General features: G+C 36.3%; 2 protein-coding genes across 2 annotated transcripts in view; both read right to left on the bottom strand.

The window, feature by feature from the left end:
* Positions 1–4,201, bottom strand: part of LOC109825067 (eukaryotic translation initiation factor) — a 6,535-nt gene extending 2,334 nt beyond the window's left edge. Inside the window, exons 1-3 of the mRNA XM_020391779.1 lie at positions 3,932–4,201; positions 1,805–1,973; positions 1,468–1,593 (exon numbers count right to left, since the gene is read on the bottom strand). Of these exons, the coding sequence (XP_020247368.1) occupies positions 1,468–1,593; positions 1,805–1,973; positions 3,932–4,128 (492 nt within the window). The 5' untranslated portion in view covers positions 4,129–4,201. The remainder of the gene's footprint in view (positions 1–1,467; positions 1,594–1,804; positions 1,974–3,931) is intronic.
* On the bottom strand, positions 4,696–10,481 carry LOC109825687 (peroxisome biogenesis protein 12). Its single transcript, XM_020392557.1, is given in 11 exon segments — positions 4,696–4,988; positions 5,083–5,220; positions 6,057–6,143; positions 6,397–6,483; positions 6,602–6,676; positions 7,364–7,473; positions 8,356–8,608; positions 9,245–9,393; positions 9,768–9,873; positions 10,211–10,276; positions 10,279–10,481. Coding segments are annotated over 11 exon segments (1,191 nt in total). The 5' UTR covers positions 10,327–10,481; the 3' UTR covers positions 4,696–4,916.

Below are 12,057 nucleotides of genomic sequence, written 5' to 3'. Positions count from 1 at the left end.
AGAAATTAAATGAGAAATTTAGCTTAGACCTGTATAGGCTGGAAGAGGAAACAATCAGGTCTCATGATCTAACATGTTTCATAGTGCACAACTACCACTCAGTCCTTTGTCTGATGGTGCCACTATAAGTCTCGTACAAAAAAATATGAGTTAAATGCATCAAGCAATTATTGTGGGTTTGACATTCAACCTATGCACAACCAGGGGTGCAACAGAGGAACTTGGCTAAATCAGTCTATTCAGAATAAGCTAGCTCGAGTCGGCTAATTTTCAAAGCTTAAAGCTGTGGCTGGCTTGAGATTGGTTTGTTCTGAATTTTGTAAAGTTGAGTTCGGGTTCTTGAGGCTTGAAAAATGTAAAGGAGAAAGCTGTGGCTGACTCAACTCCTTGATTTCTTATTGTGAGCTCAATTTAGATTGATATTGATAAATAAGATTTTAAGAATACTATTGAAGATTTAATTATAGAGATGAGAATAATAGTGGATGCCCTATATGTATAAGTAAATGTACTTTAAAAATATTTGGTAAAGGTTTGTTTATAGAGATGAGAATATCAACTGAGACATCATATGAACTTAATATAGACTTTACATATTTCTATTGTGTACGTGTGTTTGGGTGTGTGTAGAGAGAGAGAGAGAGAGAGAGAGAGAGAGAGAGAGAGAGAGAGAGAGAGTATAGGCCTCGTAAACTTAAGTGGATAGGAGTTTGTTGTCCACCAACTTTTCATGCATTGATTTTGCTTTGAGATTTGTGCTAGCATGCAATTCAAATCAATGCACACATCTCAAAGATACCATTTATGTCTAGTACAAATCTCAAAGCAAAATCAAAGGCTAAAAAAGATGGTGGACAAGAGTTTCTATCAACTTAAGTTTATTCTCCCTCTCCCTCTCATTCACAGACGCACGTGCACATATACACATACATGGCTAAAATGATTGAGATTCACATGTCCGACACAAACACAAAAAGGCAATTGCTAGTGTGTCAGCAAGGTTTTCCAAGATCCGTACACACGAACTTGTGGACAAGCACAAAGAAAAGGTGTGACAACATATAAGCTTTTGATTAAATTTCAACTGAAACATCAAGATCCAAGATATAAGATATCTTTAGAGTTACTTCTTTAGCTGGAAGGCATGGGTAGAACTTGCAAGATATAGCTGATGATTGGACTAGATAAAGAATCAAGTGAAACAGCTAAAAAAGAAAAGAAGAAAACAAATCAGAGGCTCAATGGTTGCAATTTCCTTTACTATCTGTAAGAAAGAAAATTCTAGCTCATGATTTATTATATTGATAATATCAATTATCAGGTGATGCCCAACTATGAATCTTAAATAGGACAAAACTTTATTGTAAAAAAAAAGGTAAGTTATTCACAGTATTGATTGAAGACAGCATGTAAATCAATGTCATAAGATCCAATTCATCTTCCGATTGCATACAGAAGAATTCAAACCTGAAGAGCTTCATTGCTCGCTGACTTAGTCCATAGTGCAAGCTTGTCCTGCCGCTGACGAACACTTGCAACGACACCACATATCTCCTCACTTTCATCAAATTGCTCCCCAATCAAAGCCATTAGCTGCAAATATCAAAGTATAAGACATAAATAAAGAGTGCTAAGTAAAGTGTTGCATATGAAAGACGAAACAAATAAGCTAAGAGGATGATCATAAATTTGACGTATTTTGTAGTATATTACTAGAACTAACATAACAAGAATCAATTAAATGACCGCAAGTATACTACAACAAACATAACAAGAATCACTTAAATGAGTCTCAAGTATTCACCGTCTCAAGCCACATGGCATCAAGGTTGGTCTTTCTGCTGCTTGTAACAGACCACTTTCCACCATTAGCACATTCAGGATCTTCCCATTTTGGTTCTATCCCAGTTTTAAAACAGTGGAAATCAGCATTTCCTGGCAACTTGCTGGGCCGGAATATTTGATCGTACAATCTATATGCAGAGTTTTAAAAAATAAGACAAAGGTAACATATGTATAGATTCTGTATAAAGAATCTACATTTGTGAAACACGGGGAAAAGAAAATATTGAAAAATAAGCAGATATTTAATTAGTTTATAGCATAATTAGTTTCATTCCAAAGAATAAAACAAGAAAAAAGAATTATCTTGAGTCCTTGACTTCAGTTTAATCAGCCTATCTGTCACATATTTGTAAGATCAGGACGCAACAGAGGAACCCATTAATCAAATTGATGTCAGAGAACAAATTATATCTCAATAAACCAGCCCAACATAATATCTCCTTTTTTTTACCAGAAGTTACCACCAACTAGCAAAGCTAATTGAGAAACAAGAATAATTACCAGCACAACAAGGAAAGTAGGCCAATAATAGGTCAAGTATGGATGCAACCTTGTGAACTATGAGGTGTCCTTATACTACAGGAGAATCAAAGAAATAACGCAACACATGAGGAAATCCTATATGTTAATTACAAACTAACTTTAAAACCTTTTTCACACTATCTTAAATGAACAAATTGCATGTGTTGACATTTTTGTGTTATACAATGCATATTGGTCTTGTACCGTAATGCTTTACATAGCACACTTATCAGTTTTCTTTAAAAAAAATGTAACATATCAAGTAACACGGTGCGTCTCGTAAGATATTGACAACTGCACCTACAACTCGCATAATGTTGCAGGAAGCTACAATATTTAGACTCTAATTTCATTATGCTACCAAGTATATTTTAGCTCCATTGGAGAAACTGAGGGTCAAAGCAATAATTTTATAGCTTTTGTCATGAAGAGACCATCATTCTTCGAATCTAACGGCTTAAGAAGTGAGGGGAGAAGGTCCTCTCACACCCACACTTGGTCATATCATTCTTGAATGTTAAGCTAGGTGGTAGTCGAAATTCTATGCAGTAGAGCAGAACACTATCAAGCATCGACTTTGAATAAAAACCACATAAAAAGATAGCTAATATCCCAATCCAACATAAAAAAAAAATATCACTAAGACCATCTCCAACGCGACGCCATTTTGCCGCAAAAAGCGGATTTGCCGCTGCTCCGGAGCTCCAACGCGGCGCCAATTCTCGCTGCATTTTAGCGGGGATGAACAGCGCGACGCTATATTTGGCGTCGCACTGTTCATCTCCGCATTACTGTTTCTTTTAATTTTTTTTAATTTTACCTCATATTTTTATGTATTTACAATTTGACCCCAATTGTTTTATTACATGTATAAAACAACCCGCATCATCTCCGCATCATCTATGGGAGGAATACACTAATTCAGATAGTTAAGTGCATACTAAATTTGTAATTTTTACATTGTTGTTAATGTTTAGTTATTTTCTTGTATTTTATTTTCTGTTGTGTTCTTGAATGTAATATTTTGGCAATATCAATAATAAAAATATAATATTTTAGCAATCAAGTTATTTTAATTAATAAAATAATATTTTATTGTTTTATTAGTTTATTTTTTTAAATAATAAATTATTTTGTTTGGAAAATATGTGAAAAAATAAAATTTGATATGTGGGGTTAATTGTTGAAATAGTTAAAAATATAGAGAATAAAAAATAATAATATAAAAGTAGATAAAAAAAAAGATACTAAGAATATTCATTTTTGGTGCAAAAAATGGTGTAGTGGGTTGGAGATGAATTACTGTTAGATGTGACTTTTGCACCATTTTGGTGCAAAATTTACACCATTTTGGTGCGATGGGTTGGAGATGCCCTAAGCCCTTCCATTCTATAATTACCATTAAGTAATCAAAATTAGACCTTTTTCATGCCAGAGATCAATCCAAACCGACCAAAACAGGACCCAATACCCAAAACCCAAAATTAAAACTTCAGATCCAATCTACCACTCAAGCGACGAATTAGGGTTAGGGTTTTTGAAAACTAGGGTTAGGGTTTCTTACACCCAGAACTCCTCAACGGTATCAAAGGTGTAGATTTTCTTCATCGAGGATCCCCAAGCTGCGCCCTGCTTGGGCTTCGACTGGTTATCGAACCAGAAAGTCCACCTCCTCTCCAGCTTGTGTGGCGCCCGGTTCGTACCGGCCGATTCGCTCTCTTGTGCCGGTGCGATCGCCGGTTCGGTTGTCGCCTCCGCCATTGATTTTTGGGTTAGGGTTTTTTTTTTCCGCCCCCTCTCCTCGTTGACAGAGATTTTGGAAGGAAGGAGACGTGCAGCTGCGGTTTTGGGTATAAATTGGGATGAAGGATGTAAATTATGCGTTTACCACCTCCCCTAACTCACCTGTTACACTTGCTTTCTTTGATTAATTTGTTTACTATTATTTAGGATTTGTTTTTAACAAATAATTTTATTTGAAGAAAATATTTGTTAAAGAACATTTTTTCCCCTCGTGACCTACAAAATTCCTTCCTTGTAAGAAATATAAATTGACTCGATTGATTATCGTGCGATCTATCGACCATTACCAAGTATTTTTTTTTAATTTTATTAACATCTCCGGAAATATTGTAATAGCGTAGAAAATGGTGACAAAAAATTAATTTTCATCGTCAATTTTAGTTTAGTCCGTTAACAATTTTATTCAATCGGGCAAAATGCTACTTCACTACTTCAGCTTCATTCATTCTACTCGTGGAAGAAATTACTCATTGTTAGTAAAGAATGCCTCTTCGCCGGGAAAAGTGTATTAAAAAAAACTATAAATTGAGTTGGACCAACTATTTGCATATAAATTGTAAGTAAACTCATTACATAAAAAGAAAAAGTAATCTTCAAATTTTATTATTCACCTTTTCATAATGTTACAAGTACTACCACCTCTGTAAGTATAATTTATTTTCTTTCGTCACACATTATGGATCAACATTCTCCTTCAGCTTTCAATGCTTGTTTGCAGCCTCAACAAGGCAACACAAAATGCGACGCTATAAATCATGGAAGAGTCTCCTGATCTGCTCAACGGTCGCAGGAGTCAGTGTTACAGGGCATCGTTTGTGCTGAAAACAAAATAGAGATCATCAGAATAATCATCATAAACAACAAATCCCGTAACGCGAGATTTTCACTTAAAAAGGATTTCGAGGTTCTGACCTGTGAAACATATTTAAATATGCAAGCATAGCAGAAAACAAAACCAGAAACAGCGACGACTGATGGATTCGCTCGTTTCTGCGAGCAAAGAGGGCACAGTGTTTTATCAGGTGGCAATGGTATTCCATCTTCAGCGACCTGCAAATAAGTTACGAGCTCATAAACTTTTCACGGTGGAAGATCAAAGACAGGAAATTCCCTGAAGGATTCAACCATATGATAAGCCAATAATGCACAAGCCAAAATACTTGGACACTAGAGATATGCAGATTGGCAGCTGGAGCTTTCTTATAATTGTGCCCTGGTCTTTAGCCTGCAAGACTTCTTGACAAACTATCGAACTATGTTTTACTGTGGATTTGGGTAATAACAAGAGCAAAAGCCTGTACACCAAAATTTTTGGATCGCTACATGAATTCAATATGGAACTTGTTTTACTGTAGATTTGGGTAATAACAAGACAAAAAGGCTGTACACCAAAATTTTTGGAGCGCTACATGGATTCAACTCTTCCACATAATTTGGGAAAAGTTCCTCCGCTATGTTAATCATTATCCTGTCTTTCTCAAAAGCTTCTGGCCAAGTGCCCTTAAGCCTACCTTCTAGTCTACATTACTGTGGATGAGGGTGTAAATCACAAGAGGACTTCTAGTGACACTCGTCTTGGGCAAGTGTCTTTGTCACTCCCTATTAGCAGGGGGGCATGTGTCCCATAAATTTAACCCCACCCAAATTTAACTCTAGTTAGATATTAAACCCAAAACTTCCTCCTTTATTTTTCAGCAAGTGTCCTTAAGACTTTCTCATATCATAATTGCACTATAAACAATATCTTCTATGAAGAAAAGGAAATGAATGGAAAATATGAGACAAAGAGCCCAAGAGTATGAATGAATATACTTGAACAAAGGTTGAGTTTGAAGAAAATTCTGATTAGCATTCCTTGCTCCCGAAACGAATGGAGACAAAATTACCTTTGGAGGAGGTGGAGGCAGTGGCGGTGGGTAAACAGTTGGAGCTGACATTCGTTCTTCAGCAGATTGGTACCACCACTCCATCATCTGTAGAAGATAATATATGATGTCGTAAATCAGAGAATAATAATTAAAAAATTAATGGTTGAATTTGTATGTTATGGGTGTGGCATTTTTTTTTTTTTTTGGGGGGGGGGGGGGGGATGGGGATATCTTAACTGATACAAACTACTTTGTGCATGAAAATTTTGATACTTCTCCACCAAATTTGATTTGTTTAATGAGCGTTCATTTACAAACATGTTCGTGTTCAAACCGTGAAGCATGTAAACTCCAGTACCTTGAAAAAGAAGACGGCAGCAATAAGACCTGTTTGAGCATAATCCAATGTAGTATATACACAACTGAGTAGTACTCTCTGAACTGCCTGCAACAATAAAATAGCTGTCAACATGGATATCCATAGAACTCGTACAAAAACTGGCTTATATCTCTGATATATGTAACTCATGAGCTCAGGCATTTATATAGCTATACCCACACACCTTTAACCATGGCGGTCCACGTAACCTTTCACGTTCGCGAGTTCGAATCCTTGATATTCTAGAAGATGTATCCATCTACCTTGACATTGAAGTACAGAATGAATTAGTTAGACAGAAGGAATACAAAATTATCCAACTTGCTTACTCATTGAAAAGCATATACTAAGATTGTAAGCATGCCTCATAACCTACATATGTATCATGCAGTACACATCAATTTCTACAACTGCAATGAAAACAAAAAATTAAATTGAGAATCTTCATCTAATTATCAGCATACTGTTTTCTCATCGGGATGAGGTTTGGTATTGGACAAGAGTTTACACAAAAATACTTGAATAAATTTCATGACAAGCTATCAACTTGACATCAACGCTGTAACGTGATGCAAAACTGCAAATATTCTAGGCTAAGAACACTGTGGATAGTGGAAGAGCTTTCGTAAATCAAAGAGGATGTAAAGAGACAGAATATTTCGTAGTAAATGCATTTTTATTTTTTAAGTCATAGAGAAAGGAGCAACCAAAGTTGTCCTACTTAACAAATGAATATAAGTATATGCCTCTAATTCAGATACCTAAAAAGCCCATGACCACTTAAACAAATATAACATGACAACTACCCTGGCTCTCAAAACGGGCAAGCATGAGTTTGCTGACAAGCAGGCAAAACTCAACAATGCTTCAATCACCTAAACTTAATGCAAAATAACCGCAAAATTAACTGATAAAACAAGTTTGGAACTACTTCCAGAGTCCATACCAATTCTTGTCCTGTTGCACGACAAACATGAACTCCAAGAACATGAAGTCCTGGAGTATAAAAACCAGTGGCATCCAGCAGATACAGTAGCTGATAAGCAAAGGATAAGCCTGCAAACCAACACATATGCTTGAGGATCAATGCAAATGATTTTCAGAGTCAAAACACCCATAAAGTCCTGATGTAACTCTAAATTTAGAGCAAAAGCTTATTTTCATGGAATGTGAAACTGCAAGCAAATGTTTTCTAGAATAATGATACTGCATTTTGACCACATGAAGTTAGGATAGCTGGTGCTGAAAATGATACTCATAGAAGTTATCTGATCTACAAGCTCCAGAGAATTTTACGGTATCTGAAAACAAGGTTAATATCGAACCATAGTCTACCATTTTCATTGACTCAAAGACCATTCATTTGAGAAATGGAGAGCAACATCGTACAATACTAAAAGGGAGGTGGAGAGATCAGAGATGTGAGGAATGATAAGAAGAGAGAGAAAAATGCATATAAGTTTCTATTTAGCACTCATTTGGCCAGCTAGACACGGGAGGGGGGTAATGTCCAAATCCTCTTCTTTCTTAATCTTAAATAAACCAATGCCAATAGGCTCTTATTCATCCTAATCTCAAGACACCAGCATGTCAAGATCTCTTTTCTTACTTTCCTTTAAGATCTTCAACATAACACTGCCAAATGGACTGTATCAAGATGCCACAAGTTGTAGTATAGAAAATTGATTGGGACAACATGAATGGCTTTAACATATCTTGAAGAAGTGTAAAGAAAACAGTCAAGATTAATAATTACAGTGTAATCGGAGACATGATTGCTTACTGCTATAATTAGCTTAGAATGCCTCATAGTAACATGCACCATGCAAGTTCAAATGTAGTTTATAATTAGATTCTCCACATCAATCTAATGATTTAACTTTGTGAAGACAGTCAAAATTGAAAACAAAATAAATATACAGTATATGAGCCATGTACCTTCATTTGTTGCATGAATCCAAGGGTAGCAAGCACCAATAATTGCCACAATTTTCTTCTTGATGTGCGCTATGCTTGATCCTTCCCGACTTGAAGGTTCAAGTCGTGCATCGGAAATTTCACCCTGATCCAGGAAGTAGTCTGTGTCATCTAACCTTGTGTCATCATCACCCCAAAGGCTTGCTTGAAGCCTTGCTTCCCTTTCTCTGTTATAGATTGAATTCAGCTTTGACTTCATGTAAGGCAAAATAACCTACAAGAATAGAGAATTTTACTAGTGGAGATATAGATCCTCTCAGTTGTCATTTCAGATGTTTCTGAAATAATCATTTTGAACCCAATAATTATAAGTTTCCGAAACCAATAATAAAAATAAAGACCAAGAGAAGCTTCTATATGCAGCCTATAAAGTGTTGACAGTGTCATCAAAATCATAGAAACCAATTTAATCTACACAAACTTACCAGGCAACAACTACACACATTGTATCATGCCCATTAACATATTGTTGGACAGAAGTTTACATTTTTCATGAAACAGTGAATAAAGTTCTGCAGTTATAAGGAAAAAAGAATTTAACTTTAGTTTTACTTGGGCTATTAATTACTTGGCTATTAATTGAAAAACGAAGATTATAAAAAAAAGCTGGTGTCTTTATTTCAAGTAACAATAATAACTCTTACAATACAAAATTTGCACACCACACCAAAATTAATGTATCTGTAAAAGATAATATCTTTACTTCCTAAACACTAAAGAAGAACATGTTGTGCCTCTGAATATAAAAACAACAAATTTTCAACATGTAACCAATGTAAAATCGGCCACATAAGCAATGTTTCACTAACATTTTAACACTGTTGAACAGCTATAAGGCAAGGTATAATACCAAGAATGCAACTGAGAGAACTTTTTGGCGCCTCCTTAAACTGGAATGAAGTGACACTTCATTAGATTCAGGATTCACAGAGTTTTGACTTGATCCGACCTTCACCGCTCTCCTACGCAAACCATATAGTGACTCCGAAAATGAAGCATCTGAAACAGGTAACAACTACGACATCAAATTAACTGAAGCTCGAGTGGTAATTTGTGAGCACACCATAAAGATACCAAGCATATACATGATACATCCATGAGCAAAGGTATGATTTAACAATCTATTTTCGGCCTTGTTGTTAAAACATGACCAAAAATCGGAGACCGACTCCCGGATGAGATGGAAGCATTGTTGAAGATGGAAACTTTTCATTTTAAGGTTAAATACGAGAGATGCTGATTCAATGTATACCGCATATAACTAACTAGATACAGTGAGTGTGGCTTGCTTCCAATAGTTCAAGCGAACGTAAGTTTCGAATATATCAACCATAAAACAAAATTTAAAAAGAAAAAGTAGAATAGAAGCAAACCCGTGGTGCGTAAGCTATGAGTTTCAAGCACCAGCATCAGCAAAGCAAAGAACTCGTCGTCGTAGTCTAGCACCTTGTGGAGGAAGGGCCTTCTCAGGGCGAATACCTACAAAGGATCGAGCAACAGCACAGTTGGGATTACCGCACCGACACCCGAAACAGCCAGCAAAGATTAATTAAAGTTAAAAAATCTCCAGTGAGACACCCAGCGCGCAAGGCCATTTCTTTCATTTATTTTTTTTGAATCGTGCCTGTAATGCAACGATAACTAGAAAAAATGAAGTAGATGCATCAAGATCATGGATTCCTTCGATGTATGAGACAATTTGCTTCGCTAGACCCCATTTCCTAAAAATAAAAAAAAATAAAAAAATCCCCCACAAGAAATTACAAGATTGGCGAAGTCAGCTGAAGACCAAAACCCTAGGGTGAGAGTAAAATACCCCGAGGGAGTAGGTGAGGGCGGCCCTGAGGCTGGAGGGGAGCTGCTGGGCTGCCGCCATGCCGCCATCTCGAAGAAGGTGGGCCTCGTCCCTTGGCCTCCCACCTGAAACAGCATCCTCTCTCTCTCTCTCTCTCTCTCTCTCTGTGAATTTGATAGGGCTAGAACAAAACAAGCTAGGGTTTTTCTTCTTCTTCTTCGAGGAGGGGAAAAAATTTTTGTCTTTTTCGCTCCCCGGTTTGATCCTGAGATAAAGTTGCTTTCTGGGGATGGGAGATGGAGGCCCACGTCATCAGTTGCCCTTTTTAAGGGTAAATTATGGTAGACCCCCCATAATTTTAAAAAGAGCTTTGCTACAGGGACTCAAAATATGATATCAATAGAGGGGACAATTGAGGTGTCCCCCTCCTATTGGATAATAAGTTGGCCATCATTAATGATGGTCAACTCATTATCCAATAGGAGGGGACACCTCAATTGTCCCCCCTATTGGTGCCATATTTTGGGTCCTTGAGGAATTTTTCTTTTAAAAAGGATATTTTTTTTAAAATCGACCCATTTATAAAAATAATTATAAAAATCGACCTCTTTTTAACATATTTGTCAAAATCGACCCAATTTCAGCATGTCTAAAACTTCATGGGACTTCGTGTCCCGTGAAGTTTAACAGCCAGGTAATTAACCTGTGTAAGTTCACGGGACTTGAAGTCTCATGAACTTGTAATGAGTGTTTTAGCTTCTCGTGGAAGAGTTGGCGCCGTTAATCAAATTTTATTAGAGGGTCCCGTGAAATTTCATAAGTTTTTTTGTCAAAATCGACCCAGTTTCAGCCAAATGGCTGAAACTGGGTCGATTTAGACAAATATGTTGAAAAAATATCGATTTTTGTAACTATTTTTATAAATGGGTCAATTTTCAAAATCTATCCTTTTAAAAATCATACTAAACGCCCAATGACTTTTGTAGAAGACCTCCGTGAACTTTTAGGTAAACCCTCATAAACTTTCAAAATGGCTTTTTACATTGTTGTTTTTTCTCCTAAGAATTTAGGCGGGGGGGGGGTGTGTTGGGAGGGGTTTCTAGCACAACTGTAATAAAGTTCAGTGGCGCCTTAGGTGTTGATTCGAGAGTTCATGTGGGTTTACTTTTGGTGAAAGTTTAATGGGGGTTTAGTGTAGTTTACCCTCTCTCTCCAACGGGCTCTATCTTAGAGTACTTCCACACTCATTAAGAACAAATTACTGTATTTTCTTTTATTTCTTATTTTTATCATGATTAGGATAAATTCCATAATTCTACCGTAAAAGCATTTTGTACAAAGTATCGTGAACTATTTTTATTTGGGATTTCAATAAGTTATAACTACGCGTAAAACATATTTGGGGTTTCTTTTTTAAACTTGTAACGATATTGTTACCATTACTGCAGATACTAAGTTTATAACCTTTTTATCTAATATCAATAATTTATGCTGATTTCGAGCAAAATCCATAATGGTAATTCTGTAAAATTCCCCCCTTGCTATCGTTAGGGGCTGTTAGTTTTGTTGTTTTTGAGAGGTTTTAAGAGTGGAAAGCTGACATTTTGTCCCAAAAACGCCTCTCACAGAGGCGTTTTTGGGTGAAAAGCTGACATTTTCTGATAAAATGTCAGCTTTCCACCCTTAAAAAAATTATCCAAACGCGCCCTTAGTATCTGAATGTGTTGGAAACTCCAAACACGGTTTTAACTGCACAAACCGTACAAAAGAAAATATGGTAATTTTTCCTTTGTGTCCAAGTAAAGATTTCCATCCATCAAACATAGAACTTTATTCTGAGATACACCTCCCAATCTATTTTCATGATG

This window comes from Asparagus officinalis, chromosome 10 (genome assembly GCF_001876935.1).
Source record: "Asparagus officinalis chromosome 10, Aspof.V1, whole genome shotgun sequence".
Classification (NCBI taxonomy): domain Eukaryota; kingdom Viridiplantae; phylum Streptophyta; class Magnoliopsida; order Asparagales; family Asparagaceae; genus Asparagus; species Asparagus officinalis.
The sequence above is the reverse complement of the archived record's forward strand: the minus strand, read 5'-3'. Positions and strand labels throughout refer to the sequence as shown.